The 19900-nt window shown below is 45.8% G+C and overlaps 1 protein-coding gene across 6 annotated transcripts in view; it reads left to right on the top strand.

Moving 5' to 3' along the window:
- ANKRD6 (ankyrin repeat domain 6) overlaps window positions 1-19900 on the top strand; it is a 41529-nt gene that overhangs the window by 1984 nt on the left and 19645 nt on the right. For 5 of the 6 annotated variants that reach the window (XM_082756488.1, XM_082756490.1, XM_082756491.1 and 2 more), the window contains exons 2-3: window positions 8969-9241; window positions 16602-16700. In XM_082756488.1, coding sequence (XP_082612614.1) covers window positions 9122-9241; window positions 16602-16700 — 219 coding nt within the window. In that variant the 5' untranslated portion in view covers window positions 8969-9121. Of the gene's footprint in view, window positions 1-7725; window positions 7834-8968; window positions 9242-16601; window positions 16701-19900 lie in introns of all 6 variants that reach the window. The other variant, XM_082756489.1, reaches the window with a different exon arrangement.

The following is a 19900-nucleotide window of genomic DNA, read 5'->3' on the forward strand; positions in this document are numbered from 1 at the left end:
TTTTATATATTTTCCTCCTCGTATTAAGAAATAATTTCTTTTTCTTGTGGTGTAAGCCTTAACACAATAAGCATGCGTACAATTTTAAGCATGTGATTTGCTTCGATGGCTTCAAGTGGCTGTGGGTAAATTAGTACTAAACATCTGCTCAAGAGCAAATCCCCAGAAAACAGTGAAAACGTGGCGAGGTGATTAGGAAACAGTATTATCCTGGTGACATTTCTGCGTTACCACATCGGGTTAGGCTGTGAAGGCAGTTAAAACTGCCTTTGATAGATCATATAATCAGTCAGGGCACCTGAGTCATAAAATTTGTAATGGCCCTACTTACACTAATTATCAGCGAAGCAGAGCAGGTCTGTAAGATCTATTACATTGATTGCAACAGGAATGATGCAGTACTCATTGGCATCGGTGTTTTATATGAAAAATTAGTAGTGCAGTTCAGCTGTTGTTGCAGAATGTGTTTCCTTTTGGTGGTGAGGCTTCATCTGGGTAATACTGACCTTCCCCTACTGTGTTTGCTACTGGGATTTGGGGATTTTGGTTACCAGATTTTACAAAGCAGGATTAGCTGAGGCTAACGTGGACGTTCTGGAGGTGTTTCATAGCGTGGTAGCTGTGGTTTGTTTAAAAGATACTGACAATGATGCAATTTTCTGGACCTGTTCAAGAGAGTACCCAACATTCAAAGCAGCAACATTAACCTTCTCCACGGCAGCCCCTTCAGGTGTAGCAGCTGGAAGAGAAATCAAGACATCTGCCGAAAACTTCTGAATTGATTTATGACCCTCTTGGAGGAAAATATTTTTAGCCCGTAGTGATTGATTTTTCACAATTCGTGAAGAGATTTATGAAGCAAATAACACTGGCCTATCCTTCACCATTTGTTCTGTATATACTGCCCTTGATGGATGTTATACATGAAAGGGTCAAACCCTGAGGATATTTAGTACTCAGTTTGCTGACATGAACGTTAAAATCAGGGGTACTGTGTGTGGAGATAGGATGATGTCTGCATGAATAAAATATTCTCTGTTCACCCACAACACAAACACATTTGTTGGTGTCTGAAAATGTGAAGTACATCCCCAGCAGAGGAAGATTTCCCCGTGGTAAGTTACAGAGCTTCCTTCAGACGTTAACTTGAGAGAGGATGGCACCTGCAAGGTAAACTCTCAGTGTCGAAGGAGTCTTTCTCCCAGTAAAGCCTCCGTCTCTAACCTGTGACTGCCAGTGCAACTTCTGGCCTTGCCGGAGGTTTTCCAGCAGGACAACCCCTGCACAGCTGCCTCCCACCACCTTTGCAAACCAAAACAAGATCATCGATGCCATTAGCGTTAAGAGATCTTAGAGTTAATAGCAGCATACAGGAAGGCAGCAAAAAAATCTGCTGTGATGCAAGTAACCCTTTCCAAATTGCATTATTTTCTAAAACCCTGTTTTTTATCAACCAGTCTTGTTTTTTGCACACACATACAAAAAATAAAAAAAGGGTGTGTGTGTTCCAAGTAGATAATCTGTTGTGGGTTTTGGCTTTGCAAGTTATTACTGCTCCTGTCCCTCCTGCTTGCGCAACTACCCAGAAATGGGCCTTGACATCAGGCCATCAGGCTCCTCACAGTTAATTAAACTTGTTTTTCTCGGTGCCTCCTCTTTCTGAAAAATAGAAGCAGTGTTTACCTGTTCGTTCACAGGTTGGGTGGTGGAAGAGAAGTTAGCCTTCAGCTGTGCGGGAGGGTGGAGCAGGTACTTCAGGAGCAGGAACATCTGCAGGGATTTGGCCTCACTTCTTCCCGTATCAAGGGGGTGAACTTCTGCAGGGTTGGGTGCTCGTGTGGCTGTAAAAAGTGATCTCGGCTTCCTACAAGGTAGGGAATGACTGATTTGGCTGCAGAAGATGCTCGGGGAGTTTGGAGTGGACTGGGAAGTGAATTTGATCTGTGTGATGCAGCTGCAAGAAGAGACAAGCCTGGCTTTGGGACTCTGGGATGCGGAAACGGTGCTGTGGAAAACACCAGGGGAGTTATTAACCAGAGAGTCCTCTGCAAATCCTGTGTGTGGATTTCAGTAAAAAAGCCTCAGAGCAAACATAGCAGAGGGCTGGAAAAAGTGATCTAGAAGGAAAGGGCGAAATAACTTTGCTGTGTTTTAATCTAGAATAAAAAGTAGTGAAGGAAATGAAAGATGAGAGAGGACTAGGGACTCCCATCCATGAACAGTGATCTTCCATGCATTGTTATTGCCCTTGTTTCTGTGCCATTATGTATTTCCACGTATAAAAAATTATATGGCAGTCCAATCTATCTGGTGAGTCTGCTGACAAATGTTTCATTTAATGTACATTGCAATTATCTGTCATCTATGAACGTCTTTGCACTGGAATCAGAACCGGAGCCCTTCCGTTGGTGTCATCGAGCATCCTGCACAGTGATGAAGCAGCAGTTCTGGCTAGCTGGCTCTCAGCGGCTGCAAACCTGGCATGGGAATGAGCTTGTGGGCCAAAGGGGAAAGCTTCGTCCCCTTCTGGTGCTGCAGTGTAACCCAAAATACTGAGCACCATGAGGAGTGCACAGCACGCCAGCTTCATTCACAAAACGAGAGACTATTTGCTACCTTTGACTCAAACATACAAGTTTGAAAAGGTAGGATAAAGTCCCGAAAACCCACACTTTTTCAGTAGGTTTTACAGTCACTAAAGACACTCTCCTGTCAGGATCTCATCAGAGGTGGCTTTAATTCACTTCCCAGTATTTGGTGACTGTTTCCAGGCCTCTTTTGAACCCTTCTTAGGCTAGAGAAAAGAGCCCTTCTGGCACGTTCGGCAGGCCTGCTGTCTACCCCGAAGCAGAGCTTCCCTTGAGTTGTGTGCAGCTGGTTTTAACCCATCCACAGCGCTTTTCCTCAGGTGTTGCAGACAGCTTCTTGGCAGAGAGACGTTGGAGAATCAGCTCGTGGCTTTGGCAGCGGGAGCTGCAGCGGGAGCTGTGCTGACTCGCCGAGCTGTGCCCTGCCCCGTGCAGCAGTGCGTGACCTCCGCTTGCACTTCCCCGCTGGCGTTCCTTTTCTCTCGCCCATTTTCCGGGGTGTGCCAGCTCCCTGAACTTCCTCGTGCTGTCCCAGTACCCCGTGGTGGGATGCGGCTGGAAAAGTCATCTTCTCTCTATGGTCAGAGTGCACCACAACAGGTGCAAACACTGCTCCGTGAGCTACAGTGGAGACACACAGCCCTTCTACCCACACATTAAATTAACATAATGGTGCCTTCTGGCCTGGAAAAGCCTGTAAACGTAGCAATCACTTTTTTTCTTGAAATTTTCCAGCGTGTCTTTGTGCAAAATTTACCTGGGTTTCCTTTACATGCTGGCTGAGGGAGTGTAGGGTCACTCGTGGTGCCAGGAGGAGCGTCCAGAGCAAACCCACAGAGGAGGAGAAGACCTCTGCAGTGCCACGCCAGCCTGAGGGCAGCGGTGGCCCCAAACTGAATGACCCGTGCTGCCTCTGCTACGGCTGATTTGGGCCGTGATGCCTCTAAAACCATCTCTCCATTTTGCGGTGGGCTTTGGTGGGATTTGTGTGGCATTTTAATTGATTGCCAGGTGGCTCCCCTGCTGCAGGAGGTGGCGAGGAACCGTTCTCCCATCCAGAAGTCCCACTGTGCATGAGCATAATATAAAACCCCGCTCTCCCACGGGCACAGCTGTGGCCTGCGCCGTTCCCAAGGGTCAGCCCCAGCACTTCTGTTAAGCAGCAGTGAGCTGGAAAGACCTCCTCAGTGCTTTTATGCAAATGGCACCCGGGCGCCTCTGCCATGTGTGTTTGCGGGCAGACACTGCGTGGCAGCAAACAATAGGTATTGTTTTGTCATGTAAATACCGGGGGATGCTTGCTGGGAGTTGGTCTGGCCTTTAATGAATGTTTTTGGCCTGTGCGTGTGTTGAAAGAGAGGGTGGGGAGAATGACAAAGTTGTGAAGCTTGAGTGGGATAAGCAAAATGAAATTCTGTCACGTTAGGAGCCACAGAAAGTGCGGAGTATGCGACCTGCGTGGCGGATAACGAAGGTCGGGGCTGCATGGAAGCGAGATAATGAGGGGGAAGGAGAACAATTGCCTTCACACAAGGAGTTTGGTGATGTACAGCCGCTGACTTGCAACTGCCTCCGTGACCCTCATCGCTGGTCCCCGTGCGTCTGCATCTCCGGGCTTGCTCTGCGCAGTGGGTGCAGCTTTGCTGGCTGCTTTGGGCAGTATCAAGGCATCGCCCCAGAGCTTCCCAGCAGCTGAGGGACCTCACTCAGTCATGCTGAGGATGGAGGAGGTACTTGAAAAGGACGAATCAAAAGTATTTTTTTTTTCCTAAGTCGGTAGCTTTTTCCTGTATTCCAGACGTAGCTGCTGCTGTTGTAGTTTTTGTAATGATGCCTTGGACTCGTTTTTAACTTTCTTTTGAGGCAGGAAGGGGTCGGAGGCAGAGTCTTTCCTTTAGCGAAATAAGTATGTTTTTCCTGATCCGTTTAGACAGGATTCATGGGAGAATTGGAGGAAAATCACTTAAAGGAAAGCAGTGCCGCAGGTCTTGGAAAAGACCTCTGAAAGTCAATAGAGAGAAACAGAAGCTTTATCTGCATCTCGCAGTAAGTGAAGAAGTGAGCTGGATTCCTGGAAGCTCATTCTTTTAAGGCAGTAATCCACCCTGCTAACACTGTCATCCTGAGTACAGGATTGATGCTTATGTCGTATTAAATACAGCAAGCTCCTTCACAAAAAAGGTGGACAAGAAAAAGAGCATTTTATAGATTGTAACACACTGTTATGTACTAATAAGCAGAGAAACACGCTTTATTCTTGAGCAGCGCAAGGAAGACAAGGGCAGTATTTGATGCAGGAAGTTTTCTTAGCTTTCTTCCCAAGACTTCTGATTATTATAAGGCAGTAGCTATTACTTATCATCCCATTAAAAAATGGTCAGACTCTGCAACTTACACTGGGCTATTCTGAAATAATTTAGAATTAATGTTATTTGTATTGTATGAAATGAAGCTGCAAGGCGATGGGAGTTTGGGTTGAAATATTCAGCATAATTTCTGGTGATCAACTGCAAGAGCGAATTTGGCGTCCCTTGCAGAAAAAGGGAGTCTTTTTTTTATTATTATTATTTCATCCGGTGCCTTGGTACAGTGCTAATGGATACAACCAGAAGCTTTTTGTTAGCTGCCCCAGTGTTCCTTTATTCGGGTACTGACTGAACTCGGTGACCTTACAGTGCCAGCACACGGGTCACTCAGTGCGACTTCCATTTAACCCAGGGGAATTTATGAACTCGATCAGCTTCTGCCTGAAGCCTTTCAGAGGTTTTCAGCTTTCTTTTTTCCCCTCCTTCCTGCGAGGGGAACCTTTTCACCCTTCCCATGACTCCAGGAGAGGCTGTCCTCCAGCCTGCCCGTGCCTGCGATGCTCGCTGCGTGCCGGACCTCCCCGCTGCCTTCGGGAGCACGGCTCCTGCACTTTTGGTGCCCCGTGCAGCTGCTCAGCAGCCGGTGCACGCAGGTTGCGTGTTCTCCTCCTGCCTCACAGATGAGGGATGCTGGAGCTTTACACCCCCGCCACCGGGCGTTGTGCAGCTCGCAGCCACACGTTTCCTGGAGCGTCCGTAGCGCCGCCTGACTCATCGAGCCGCTGAGATCCGGGGACACACGGCCGGAGCCCGCTCTCCAGAGACGTTGCCTCATCGCTGTGGGTCTGCAATACTGATCTGCCGTGTCAGCCCTGGCGTCCTCCGTCGCACCCCGCTGAGCAGGGACCATGGTGCTGTCGGATGGCACCGCCGTGGGCATCGCACCTGGCTGGCATCCCCGCAGGGGACAGGCTCTGCTTCCCCTACCTGCCCCAGGTAAGCATCTGATCCTCAACAAAGAAGCACAGCGAGGGCAGCTTCTTATTTTAAAACACCTTAAAACAAAATCCTTTTTTTCTTTTTTTTCCTTTTTTTTTTTTTTTTCCCCCTTCCTCAGTTCCTTGGCAGAAGGTCTGAGTGTCCCCGTGCTCTGTGCTTCCCAAGAGGCCGGGGGACAGGAGGGCAGCTGGCATCCCTGGCATGGCAAAGACCGTGGGCTGCTGCTCGGCACAAGCAGCAGTGATTTGGGGTGATAATGAGGGATTTAATCCTGGGCATTAGGCGCTGGCAGCAGGGACGTGGTGCGGCGCCTGTAAGCGCGCTGTCGCTTCATTTTGCACTGTCTGGGTGTGAAAGGGCAGCCAAGCTTTTGTTGGCAATACGCGGGCATCTGTTACCTTCTGCCTGGTGCTGCCTGGGCAGATGCATCCAAGAAGAGATGCTCTGTGTGTCAGAGGCATGTGGAGAGTTAAACCCTGCACGGGGAGAGGGTCACGGGTCAGGAGAGAGAAAGTCGTCCCCCTCCCGCTGCCACCGTCACCCATCCCCTTTCCTCAGCAGCTCAGGAGAAAAGGAAAGTTGCTCTCTGGGTTGTCTGGGCTTCCTGTCCTGATCAGCCACGCTTTCCTGAGTTGCAAAGAATCGAAAGTGCATGCAGCTGAGGAAATGCAAAGCAGCCGGAGTCGGGAACGTGAGCTGCTGCGTGAGTATCCATCTGTGAACCAGCCAGGATCGGGGACGTGGCTTGCAAGGCGGCTGCCCTGCTGTAAAGGAGACCAACGGCTGCAGGAGGCTCAAGCAACATGATGGGAATCCGTGTCGGACTGGTAGCTGAATCGATTCCTTAATATGCTTTAATGTGTGGTCTGATCGGTGGAAGAGGCAAGAAGGCAGAATACATCACAGAGCAGGGCTCTCCCAGGCAGCCCCTCCGGACCCGCAGGGCACGACAGGCTGATCGCCTCCGGGAGAGAATTCACGGCAGCGATCGGGATGGAACAAGAGAGAGAAAAATCGAACTGGGAAGTGAGTACAGTTTCCAGCACCTGCCTTTGCGTGCCTGTGGACGTGACCCTTTCCTGGCAGCACTAAACTTTGTGCGGTTGCAAGTCGTCTGGGTGTTAGCCTGGCTTTGGGGTTGCTGGTAGGAGGTAATGAGCATCAGAAATCTGAGCAGAAATGTCAGCAGGTCAGGAAAATGTTAGCATTGAGCCTTCTGCAGTGAATGCTAAGAACCTCTCGGTGTCAGTGAGGTTACTGGTTTGGTTGTTTTTAATGCAAAGGGTGGGGAGAGCAACCTCGTGCCTGGCGTCCGAGCGGCCAGGCTGGGTGTGAGGGTGGGGACAAGCACGGGTCATTCAGAAGCCACCACGGCACAGGCAGGCACGAGGGCTTTCTTCTTCCCTTCCATCCTTCCCGTGTGGCCAGGGTGTCCAAACCACGTCCATTTGCTGAATAAATCTGCGGCTATTTCCATGTTGCTACAGGCATGCTGGCACCTAGCACATTAAAGAAAAGCTGACCCGAATCCTTTCCCTGGAGACTGCATAACCTCATGCTCGTCCTTGCACATCAAGGGGCAATTATCTGGAGTTGTTTCCTGGCTTTGACGTAACTTTTCTATTAACGTTGGAGAAAACAGCAACTTTTCTAAGAAGAGCACTTTTTCTAAAATGGGTGTAATGTTTGTGAGCACAATACTCACCTCAAAGGGTGTTATAGGAATTAATGCTCATAAAGGTCTCATAAAGATTCGGTAATACAGATTGTTATAGGAGTGTGGGCTGATTCTGCTGCTATCATCTACAAATTAACCCACGTGGTTTTAACAGGGGTGAGCTGTTGATCAAAAATTTGTCTTCCTGGTATGAGGATGGAAATTGAACCTTCTGCCCTGGCGAGGCTCTCCCTGCTGAAACTGGAAGCCAAACCTCCGTGCTGTGAGTGGTGGGATTATGGGGGAGGCGACCAAACCCAGTTAGGGGGCCAGCCAAGCCAGGCAGGAGTGCTAGCTTGTCGTTGTTGCTGCTTTGGGATGGATCCAAAAGGAGAGCAGAGGTGTGAAAGACCCTGTACTGCACATCTCCACCCTCATCTAGTCCCTGTACCTCTAACCCTCAAATGAAGTGAAGTCTGTAATGCAATTAGCTGAGAAAGAGCAGTGCAGTGATACTTCGAGAGAAAGATCTGTGCACACACACCTGCTATCTGGAAAATGTTTTTGCTCTACTGAAACAATCAAATACCAAGGTGTGAAATACTACAGAAGTAAAGGTAAAGCTGAAATCCTCCCAGACTGGGAAGATCCTAAAGCTCCAAGTGGCTAAATTTTCGGGGAGCATCGCTTCTCAGCTCTGCTGGTGCACTGGACAGGTTGTGGCAGCCAGGGAAGAAGGCCTCGCTCACGGCCACTCGCCTGGTTTGCATGAGGAGTGCTAAATCTGAACTGTTCCCGGGGCCGGCGTGCCACAACGCCAGCACCTCCACGGGAACGCAATTTCTCGATGACAGCAAAAAAGATCAGTGTTTCCCCGTCGCAGGTTGAGATCCCTCCCACAGGTGTCCTTGGGATGGTTCAGAGGAGGCTGTGAAGCGTTTTGTACCAGTGAGGGAGCAGTCAGCTGCCTTTAATTGCTGGCTGCTCTTGGGCCTGCCGGTGCAGATTTGTGTATTTCTATCCCCAGCCCATAACCGCACCGTATCCTCGTTCCCTTGGCCGAAACGGTGCTGTGAACAGGCGAGGTAGGTAACTCGTGCTCAGCTAACCTAAAGTCTGGGAGAGGGAGAAAGACAGAATGACAGGGGGCCACACAAATACAAAAGGGAGTCGTGCTTTCAGAAAGTTTAGGGATTTTTGTCCTGCATTAGGGGAACGAGGGGGCACTGAGAATGTGCTTCTGCGTGCATTCCCTCTGCCTTGCAGTGATCCTTTCCAGGAGGCTCAGAGGGTTGTTTTGCTTTTGGTGTGTGACCCCTCTCCCAAACCAATGAGCAGATGAGCACTCGGGGAGGAGCTGCTGCAGTGCTCCAGTCTCTGACACGTCGCTGATGGCAGTGTTGTTTTCTGATCCACAGGTCCAGAAGATGGCATAGGAACAGCGTCGCCTTCCAGGGAGCTGGGGTCCTTTCTCACCTCCGTGCGTGCTGCTTGAACGGACCTGAAGCCTTTGTTTTTGGACTGAAGAAACCTGCGCACTGCTTGCCTTGAAAACCTTTCTCTCCTAATTCATGAGCCAGCAGGATGTGGTCGCTGTGCTTTCAGAACGGCTTCTCATAGCTGCGTACAAAGGCCAAGTGGATAATGTGGTGCAGCTTATCAACAAGGGTGCCAAGGTAGCAGTTACCAAGGTAACAAGAGAAAAACGCTTTACAAAATCCCTGGGAACTAACATAACTCCTAAACCATTGTCTGCGAAAATGCCCTTGCAGCTTGGCAATTCTGAATGTAATTGAGGTTAGCGGTGGATTACAGTGTTGGGATTTCCTTGGAGTTTAGACTTACTAGCTCGTGTAAATTTACAAAATAGTGCATGTCGTGTAGTTAGACGCCTCCAGAACACGCATGCACAGCTGTAGTGCACGCTGAGTCTTTCAAAACGTGCTGTGCTGACGGAGGGGCTGTGACGTTTTTCAAAACCTGCATTGACTTTGGGACAATGTGCAGAATGATGGATGGAGCAATTCATCACTGGCGGGGGAAGCTGGTCCAGAGCGCTGGTCCTTCTGGCTGAGGGGTTGGGGGAGTGCCACCTGTTGTGGTAGGATAAAGGGATGCAGAAAGCATTTCTTGCCATCAAAGGCTGTCGGTACAGCGGCCTCACTTGTATCTGCCATCTGCACTGATTCCTGCTGTGCAGCCCCCATTCAGTTCCAGGCTTGGGGTTTGCAAACTGTGGTCCTCTACCTTAGAGGCAGAGTCAGTATCAAAGGGTTTCTGCTTAGATTTTAAAAGCCCAAACTGATACTCACCTACTGCTCTCTCTCAATAATGTTATAAATAGTAATATAATAGTAATAACAATATAAATAATATTAGCAAATAAAAGATGAGGCAGAAGTGACTGTTGCAGAGACAGTTCACTCAGCAAGAAGCCCTAAACAGAATTAGGTAAGTTAGATCTTTAGAGCTGCAGTATAAAATCTGGGATGTCCTGTTTTGACAGGCTACTGTTTTCTATCCTACCTCGTCCTATTTCTATTTCCATATTGGTTTTGAACCCTGTATGTATGGGAGCTAATATTCACAGACAGAAAGCAAATGTGAGTCCATCAGATAAGTAATCTATTTTTTTTCTGTTCTTATCTGTCCATGACAGTTGGTTGCAATTCCTTTGTGGTGTTTGGGCTGTGGACAGCATTTATTTTGAAAGGTGGAGTGATCCAAGGGCAGCCAATTTTAGTGAGTTTTGCACGCCAAAACTAAGCGGTGTTTTGCTGGTAGATAATATATACAGATAAAAAAATGTGAATGGTCCCATAAAGATACCTGTGTGGCTCTGTTGTCCACGCATCTCTGTAGTTGATCAACAGCTCTTGGAGGTGGTCAGGAATAGAAATAATTAAATTTGAGTGGTAGGTGTTTTGTTTTTTTTTTTTTCTTGTTTTGTGTGATGGTTTTTGTTTGGTTGTTTTTTAAGATACTGAGCTTTGAGGTTATTGAGGGACCTACCTGAAAATACACCAAGTACTGAAAGGGTGCCGCATACTTTGTATAAATTTGTGCATTAAAGTAATTTTGAATCCAGCTTCCACACTGAACCATAAAATGTGGTGTCCCTTGGCGTGGTTACCAGAATAATCCCGCCACTGATTGAACTGTTTCACAGAATTAGGTTGCCATAATCAGTAATACTAACACAAAGCTGATGCTTTCTTTTTGCTAAGGTTGCTCATTATGTAATTATCAATGCCTGTTAATTACAATAAGAGTAAAGGCAAATTGTGTAAATGCAACTTTCAAACAGAAAATCAGGTTCATTTGATCAATGCAGATTTGCAAGAGTTGGAAAAAAATTATTTCCTGCACAATATAGGTGGCTTCTTGTTTCTTGCACTTACATTTGGGGGGTGTTTCGGTGGCACTCAGGCACTTATCCCGCCCACGTAATGAGCCAGGTAGAGGAGAGCTCAGCGTAAATCAAAAGGCTTGACACCAAAGTGTTGCCCTCATCCCAGCCCATCACTTCAGGCTCAGAAATGTCCCACGCAGGTCTGCCAAGCATCTATTCTGCAGCTGGCTCTCACCCAGCCAGCCAGCTGCACAGGGAGAAAACGTGCGTATTTGCCTGTGAAAGGCTTTGTGAACATGCATACCTTGGAAGAGCTTGGCTCTCTGATCCAGTGACACAGGGGCTGGGAGGAGAAAGAACCATTCAGAGTCCAGGACGAGGCTGGCAGAAGAGCAAGCGTGTGTAAATTCACCTCAAATATATTTAAACTGGAAATTTTAAGGGATTTTTCAGCCATCAGAGCAGCCAGGTTCTTCTGTGCTCTTTCAGTAAGTGGAGCAAACCCCCAGAATAACTACTTTTAAAGTACAGGTTGCAAGTGTTAGGTTGGAAATTAGATGGCATGCTTGTCAAAGCAAGGAATTATTGATTGAAGCTCTCAGATGAAGTGCCTTCTTCCCTCTCCAAGATAAAATTAATTGCAAAATGAAGCCTAAACATAAATTTATAAATTTATTCACATGCCTTAGTTCTCTTTTACTCATATATCTTCTGCTTTTATTTGCAATCTTCTGTTTGTTCTGTCAAATTAATTTTAAATTCTAGGGGTTTGGTCCAAAGAAAGAAATGACTTTTGTACCTCTCAGCCAAAATTCCCTCTGACTTCTATCAGAGCTCTATTGCAAAAAGACATGCCAAAGCAAAGTTTTTTTGGAGAAAATGTTCCCTCACCACTTTAGGCTTGAAATGAGTTTCTGATATGCATCTGTGAGCGCAGACCAGTCCTTGTGGAACAACACCACGCTGAGCCCCAGCTTGAAGGGACTGAGGTCTAGACCTATACGCTGTGCTTTATTTCAACCAGGTTAATTGAGCGTGGCTTAAGGAAAATGAAGCCCGTTTTCCATAACAAACCAAGGACTATTAAATGCTGGATAGCTGGCAAGTTTGACCGGTTCTAATTTTATCTTAAATTTGGAAAGTCATGCAATCTGGTTAATTGCTGCTTCAGTAAACAGTAATCCAGCTGCAAAATGGTGCCCGAGTTTCCTCTAGGATGGATTTGGTTCACTCTGACAGCACAAAGAGCAAGTCCAGCCCTCATTTCCAGATGAAGTCAGCGTTGAAGCGTGTGTTTCAGCATCTTCCCTGACACCAGGATCAGCGAGAGACAGGTGGGATTCCAACATGCAGGTTCCTTTAGGAGGTATTTTGGTGGATGTGCTGCCAAAACTGGAAGATTAAGAACAGATCCTGCTATGATTAAGTTTATTCTTCCAATCTATAAAGCTTGTCCCATCTTTCAGTGCTTTTGTAGGAGAGCTTTCTTTCAGTAAACTTGTTGACAGCTTCGTCTTTGAAATGTAGGTGCTGGGACTTCTGCTGAGCTGCTCTGTCTTGCTGTACTCCCAGAATGTCGTTTTCCTTATCCCAGGTTATTTTCCTTTTTATGTTGTGAGCTGAGATAGGTCAGGGGGAGGGCTGAGGACCACCAGAAGGGGCAGAGGAGAAAGGGAGGTAGTGATGCATCGGATAAGACCAGCTGTTCTCCTGACCTTGTCCCCAGCATGGTGCCAGAGGAGGGGGGTTAAAGCTTCATTTCACCTCCCAGCCTTGAACTGTGGCGTGCCAGGAACTGCAGCCCTTGCTGTGGGCTTGCTTCACGCCTGGAGATGAATTTCCAGCTCTGAGCCTGTGTTAAGAGCTCACCAAACCAGCGTGTTACTTGGTGGTGGGTTTCACTGGGGCACAGAATTAATGCTGCCAAAAAAAGGTGGGTATCAGGTGGGGGTGTGCCACTGGTCTGCTAAGCATGAGGAAGATTGCCATAGGAAGTAGTAACGTGGTACAGGCAGTTTAAATGCCGTTTGCATTGGGTTTTATGGATTTTTTTTCAAAGGAAAGCAGAACACAGCTTTGCTGCAGAGCGCAGCGTTAAGAACATAGCTCTAAAATTGAATTCTGCAAGGAAAGGATGAGCGTTTGGGGAAAAATGCGAGTGCTGCTGTTTTGATTCAGCAGTTCTGTTTGTTTATCTGGTTGTTTCTTCCATTTGGGCTTTGGACTAGTTGTGCTGTGCCCCTGCCATCTGGTAACACGTCGCAGTGCCGGGGTACTCGTCGACTCGTCATCAAGGTTTCAACTTGAGAGGATGCAGAGTTCTTGAAAACAAATATTTTCTTCCCAAGTGAAAAAAAAAAAAAAGAAATCTGTTTTGGTGCTTTCACATTTCTGTGCTACTTCAGCTCGAAGAACTCCTTATTGTCTTAAGTGGCTGTTTTAAGCAATAAATGAAAACAAACAAAAGGGAAATAGCAGACATTTAGGGACTTGCTCAGTGCCTGCTGAGGCCAATGGGAAGCTTTCTGCTGACTTTCAGCTTATTCATGGGGAAGAGCATAACAAATCATCAGTGTGAAGAATGGGACAAGGCTGCTTGCATTTTCAGGCTTTCCATAAAATGTGGCCAGGCATGTTTTTGCACAAATGCAGAGCGGATGAATAAACAGCAGTGCTCGTGCAGCACGACGCTGGGGTGGGGTGGAAAACTGGATGTGCTTGTGGAAAAGCATCCACAAATATAATGAAGACGAGGGAAGATCCTGCAGGTTGTGGTGCAAAGCCTGCCTGTATGCGCTTGGTGGCAGAGTGCACACCTGGAGTAGCTCCTCCACAAAAATTCTGCTTTTAAACCGTACGTATTGACAGTTGCCTGTCGGCGTTTGGAAGTTAGAATACAAGTTAAATACAAATAATAATAAAAAAACAAATCCCTGCTGAAATTCATCTGGATGTTTACTGTGCTGGGCTGCAACCTGAGACGCCCCACAGCCAGAGCTCTGTGTCACGGCTCTTGGAGGTGGCAGCTTTAGCACAAGAGATCCCATTTATTTTTAATAAGCCAGTGACACAGGGGGGGATTTGTGCGATTTGTGACCTGCTGAAGCAATTATTCGCATTTGAACGAACGCCCAAATTGCATACTTTTTATGTGAATGACTGCCTTATTGGTTCATTAATCTGAGTTGTAGGAGCCTCTCATTTGTATTTCTATTGCTGCCTGTGATAACCTCAAAACCATTACAGCCGATGTTTGGAAATGCCCACAAGCCCTTAAGTCGGTGATCCTTCCACTGCTTGCACTGCCTGCACCGGAGGAGCCCTGTATGAGTACTGCCTCCCTCTCCTCTTGTTCTGATGGTACTGGGAAGGAAAAGAAAACCTGGCCTCGTCGGTTCTCGCAGCGTTACGATTAATTGGGAGATGGCCAGTGTTTTTATGTGCCCTGAGGCACTGCATGGACAGGTGAGGGTGGCGTGCCCGGTGAGAGCTGGATCTGGAGTGGCTTGCATCTTTTCCTTGTGAAGCACGTGGCTTGGATGCCTGCCTCCGGCAGGATTTCCCCATTCCCATGCACTTGTTATGGGGTGCCTGTCTACATGAGGTGTGCTGGGTGAGGAAAACACATTCCTCGTATTAGAAATAAACACATACTCTTCTTCCAGCGTTTATTTTTAACAAAGGACCTTTGGCTGCACCTCGTTTTTTTTTTTTTGTTTTTGTTTTTGTTTTTTTCCCCAGGAGTTAGAGATGGTTATCTTATCAGAAAATTTCCCTGCTGGAATATATCCACGAGGTTGGCAGCGCTCTCGTTTCACAGCACACGAGCTGCCTTCAGCCTGGGTTTGTTTCTGTTCTTGTTTTTTTTCCTGCTCCGTGTACAGATAACAACAAGTTGGTTTGGTGATATGGTAGCAACCTGCTGGGAAGTGAGACACGCCGATTAGGCGATTTATTTATCGCAGTTAGGTAATGCAGAAGCTCAGAACCCGTAAGCCTGGACGTGCTGGAGCACATTTCCATAATCCACGCGTATTGTTTGGAGCCGGGAATGATTTGTCAGCCTTCCCTCAGGTTCGTTTTGTCTTTCTCACGTTGCCTAGAGACTTTTATGCCTCCTGCCACTGAGTTACCTGAAACTGAGCCCTGGCTGTCCTCCAGGAGGCTGTGCTCTGCGGGGCCGGGGCAGCCCTTTGCTCCAGGGGCTGCCACCAATGGACCAGTGCAGCCACTCAGCTGGCACGGAAAGGCCGGTGGGGACAGCATGAAGCAAGCCCTTCCCACACCTTCTTTGTTCTGAAGAGGCTGAATTCCCAAGACTTTACCAACCAGGCAAGGATGGGAATTGCTGGGAGCAGCACTGATGAAGAAATAGACATGGAGCTGAAGAGTAGTGTGACACTTCTTCATCTCAGAAAATGCCTGGGGGAGACACTGTGAAGATAATTTGGCATCTTAAAAAAGACAGGAACCCTGTTTCCTTCTTTGTGATTAAATAAAATTTTCAATCAACGTTTTTAGGTTTGTTCCTGTTTAACAGTTCATAAGGCGATGCTTTGAGGTCTATACTGGGGAGACATGTGTATGTATACATATATATGTATATACACATGCTTCTTAGAGCAGAAGTTAATTCTTGGCCCTCCCCTTGTGAGTTTTCTTTTTGAGGTTATATGGGTTAGATTTTCAGGGAATCACTTGTTCTACTTTTCCTCTGTTGTCCAACCTCTTCACTCTTTGAGCCTCTTTTAATGTAGATTCTTGTGCCCCTTATAGGAGAAGCAGCCTATTGCCCTTTTCCTGAAATGCTTCACTGTAAATTGTGCCACGGGATGATCAAATGGAGCACGGTTATATGTAAATATTGTTTTCCCCATGTCATTTCACTTAGATTTTTGTAAGATATTTGTTGGCAATTTACTTTTTCTATTAATTTGATTTTACTGTCAAATTTCAATCTTTTTTTTTTTCTTCTAAAACCATACATCATTTATCCATCTCTCTAATTAAAGCATTTCTGTCCTTCTGCTCATTAATAACTGATCTTGGTTACATTATAGATTGATTTTCTTGTGAATATTTTATACTCTTTTTATATGGGCTAGAGCTCGGTAATGTTTACAAGTGTTGTCTAAAAACACCTGACAGATTGTTGGCAAAATGAGGTTGGTTGTCATACACATCGTCACCTGGAGGGACTTACAAATCTTCCATTCATTTTAAGGGGACAGCACCTGTTGTACAAAACAGTCCAAAAGTTCTTGTGTGTTTTGCAAAAATGCTACCCAACACAATATTTGATTTTGCCTGTTTTAGCAACTTTGTTGTACTGAGCGGAGTTGGAAGTGGCTGACAAATCTGTGCTCCAGAGGGACAGAAATAAAAAGGTCAAGGATTCTCTCCAGGCATGGACACAAAGCTGGCTCCGAGTTTGTAAGGATGATCCTTACATAGGTAGAATATCCCCTTTGTAGATTACCATCGGGATAAACTGAAATGTTGCAGAACGGGGAGGAGGAGTTTTATGCATATACAAAATAAGGGAAAGCCTTTTGTACACTAAAGTATGTCAACTGCTGCTACTGCGGACTTCAAAGAGAGGGGTATATACAGAAGAAGGAGGAAAAGATAAAATTCTGGTAAACTATTATGCATAAAAACTCACCTTAAATTATTTTTTATTTTCTTCTCATTCATAGCATGGCCGGACCCCCCTGCATCTTGCTGCCCACAAGGGTCACCTCCATGTTGTCCAGATTTTGTTGAAAGCAGGTTGTGACCTGGATATTCAGGATGATGTAAGTAGATACAGCTTCCCTGTTTGGGGTGGAGGGAAAAGGGCTGTTGTTCCATCAGTAATTTGCAAATAAGCATAGGTCTTCGCTTCTTTGATGCAGGATTAAAAGAAAGCAAAATCTGTCTCTGTTTTTTTCTAATTTGGAGATGCAGCCTCTAATTTGGAGATGCCAAATTTGCATGAGAGACAAAGTAAAACGTGGTGTTTCTCGACGAGTTGCTCAGTCCTTACGCTCCAGCTGCGGAGCTTTGTGCGAGCTGTGATTGTGCAGGGCTGGTGTGAGTAGCAATGAGAGCCGTTGGCTGCCCTTGGGTACAGAAAGTAAATTAGAGCTCGTTACCCTGTGCTCGTTACACCGCTGGAGGACGTCAGGTGGAGGATGTGATCCGTTTTGCCTGAAGTGGGAGATGCTTTTGTGTAGGTGCATGGCACAGCATATCGGGCAACTGCAGTGGGAATTGCCAAGAAGTGATCCTGTTGGCTGCCGTGGTTGATGCGGGGAGGTCGCATCTGTCAGGCTGCTGGGTGGTAAGCATCAGCACGATGCAAACAGCTTCGAGGTTAGTAAAAGGTGGCTTGTTTTCATTCGGTCAACTATGTAGGTTGTTGGAACTTCCTCGTTTTCCATTAACTTCCTGGCTTTCCATAAAAATTTCTGATCTTGCATCAGGCTTTAAGGCACGTTGGAATAACAAGGAACACAAATGTAGTTACTTCACTTATGAACAAAAATGTAAGCTGAAATGTGCAACAGCAGTTGAATAGTTATGACTTCCCTTCAATTCGTTGCTAACTTCTGATGGCACACTGGCACAAATTTGAGGAATGGTTGCTTTGTTTCCCTCTCTAGTAAGTAAGATTCTTATGGGACCTGGAGGCCCAAAGGTTGCTAGTAGAGGCACCCGTATGACTATTATAAGGACAAAGAAGATGTCTAGGTGCCTTTTGAAAAGCCATTTAGGCATTTGTTTGCATGCAAAGGATCTTAAATATCTGTAGAAACTGGAAAACTGGTTTCCTTCTCCACATGAGCAGCTGCATCCCCATGAGGTGCAAGCAGTCAGGCAAGTGCACACCTGTACAACTGTGGTATTAGTGCAGTCGACTTTCTACTGGGGAACTTGTTTTTCTAGGAGGAAAATTTCCTTCTTGCACTCTTTATGCTTTTGCTTTGCCCTTCTGTAAAAAGGAGCAGATTTGCAAGTGTAATGGCGATATCAGTTTAATCATGTATATCCTGAATATGTTTTTAGACAAAAATGCAAAAATGCTTAAAAGCAGAAATGATTCATCAGATATTTAAGACAAAATTGCAGGCACTTTACTAGTACAGTCAGTGTTCCCGAGAACTGCAAGTAAGACTGCAAGAGCTTCCACTGATTTGCTCAAATTGGGTTTCTGTGAAAGCTGCTTTTTGAGTAAGTGTTTTTTTTTTTTTTTTTAATCCTCCAGTCATAAAATCTAGACTACTTATGTGTAAACGTGATTCATTAGCCATAATGGAAGAAGAGTAGGTCGGTGTTTAGCAGTATTTTGATTTAGCGAGGAGTCTTGCACTGCAGAAATACCCAGCTCATAAAAGGCCTTATTTCACTTGCCTGGCAAGCTTCTCCGGGGCTTTGTTCACAACAACTGGATACCTCTTCTTGATGTGGTGACTGACCTGAACAGAACAGGTGCATGCTTGATTTACAGAGCCTGTTTCTTAAAAGCACAGTTTGATTTTGGCTCTGTATTTAGTAGTAGTCATCTGGTTTGGGCTAAGGAGAACCTCAGGAGGGGTGGGTCTGGATTTGACTTGAAGGAGTAGGTGGAAGGCTAAACTCCACGTGAGGATTTTTGCTTGTGACAGGTATTAACTAAAATATTTCTGCTTTCCTTTTACGTAGGTCTTCAAGAAGGTTCTCTATTTATGTTTTCTCCTTGTATAATTCATTTTTACACTTTATTTATGCCATACAGAAATGTTCATATTCTTTTTTAATTGCAATCTATTGATTATGCCTTCAGTCACTCTTATCCTGTGCTTATTTGGCAGTGAAGGCACTTTAGCATCAAGTGTTGATTAACATCATTGCATTTCATTTCAGGAATACTGATTTAGGTTCACAGATTAAATTGCTCATGAGAGTGGGGAGTATCGTATTTTATTGAAAATTAAATTACTTGATTTTTGTCTGCAGAATTATGATAACAGAAAGAAGTCTTCAGGTTCTAAAAAATATGCATATTTTATTTTTTTTAAATAACAAGAGAACTCAACATTTTATTTTGGAGTTGACTGTAGCCAATAAATGCAATACTAACTTTTCATCTGCTACATGATAAGCAGAAACTTAAAAACTGCTAAATGTTTTGGAGAGATTCAAACACTAACTTCATGTTCTACAGATATATTCTTTAGAACACGGCAAGAGCCGTGAGAATTAGTTGAAGAATGACCTCCAGTGGCCTGGAGTGGGATTATTATGAATTTCAACCGGTGGAGTCCAGCTCTGTAGAGTACGCAACCCCGGGAGCTAATTCTTTCCTCCTCCCTGCCAATCCTGAAAACTCTTACTGGGATCCCAATGCAATCTCTGACTGGTCAATGAGTATTCATACAGCACACACCTCAGAAATAGTCAAGGAGAAAGTTGTCCCGGTGAAGGAAATCAAGGAAGAGAAAGATAAGAAAAACCAGAAGAGAAAGGCTAGGAAGGAACCTAGAAGATCAGAGAGAGAGAAGGAGGTTAGAAATCTTGTGCGTCGATCCTGCCTTGAGCTTCTCTTCTCCCATGGCTGCATGCTGCAAAATCTTGGACTGGCAGCCTGGCATGACAGCTCTTGGAGGTGCATGACTGCATGGCGAGCTTTGTGCTGGGTGCTCCGCGTAGTTTCCTGCCCTGTATGTGCTTTCTGAAAATCTAACAGGGGAAAAAAAAACATAAACTTTAAAACCCTGAAAAGGCCCTGAAATTTCTCTTCTGGAAGTTCCACCTTAAGAAGCAGAAAATTAATTTCAAATGGAACAATAATCCAGAGGTCAAAATCATTTCTAGTTGAATGTAAATATGCAAGGTGGCTTATTCTTATGCTCCCATTTAAGTCCCGTTTAGTGTCATTTAAGCTGTAATTTCGTTCATTCCCGTTTATTTTTCATGCCTTGATCACTTCTGCTGGCCATGCATCATCATTTATTGTTCAGAGTGAAATTCTGCT

This window comes from Aythya marila (genome assembly GCF_965140915.1).
Source record: "Aythya marila genome assembly, chromosome: 3".
Classification (NCBI taxonomy): Eukaryota; Metazoa; Chordata; class Aves; order Anseriformes; family Anatidae; genus Aythya; species Aythya marila.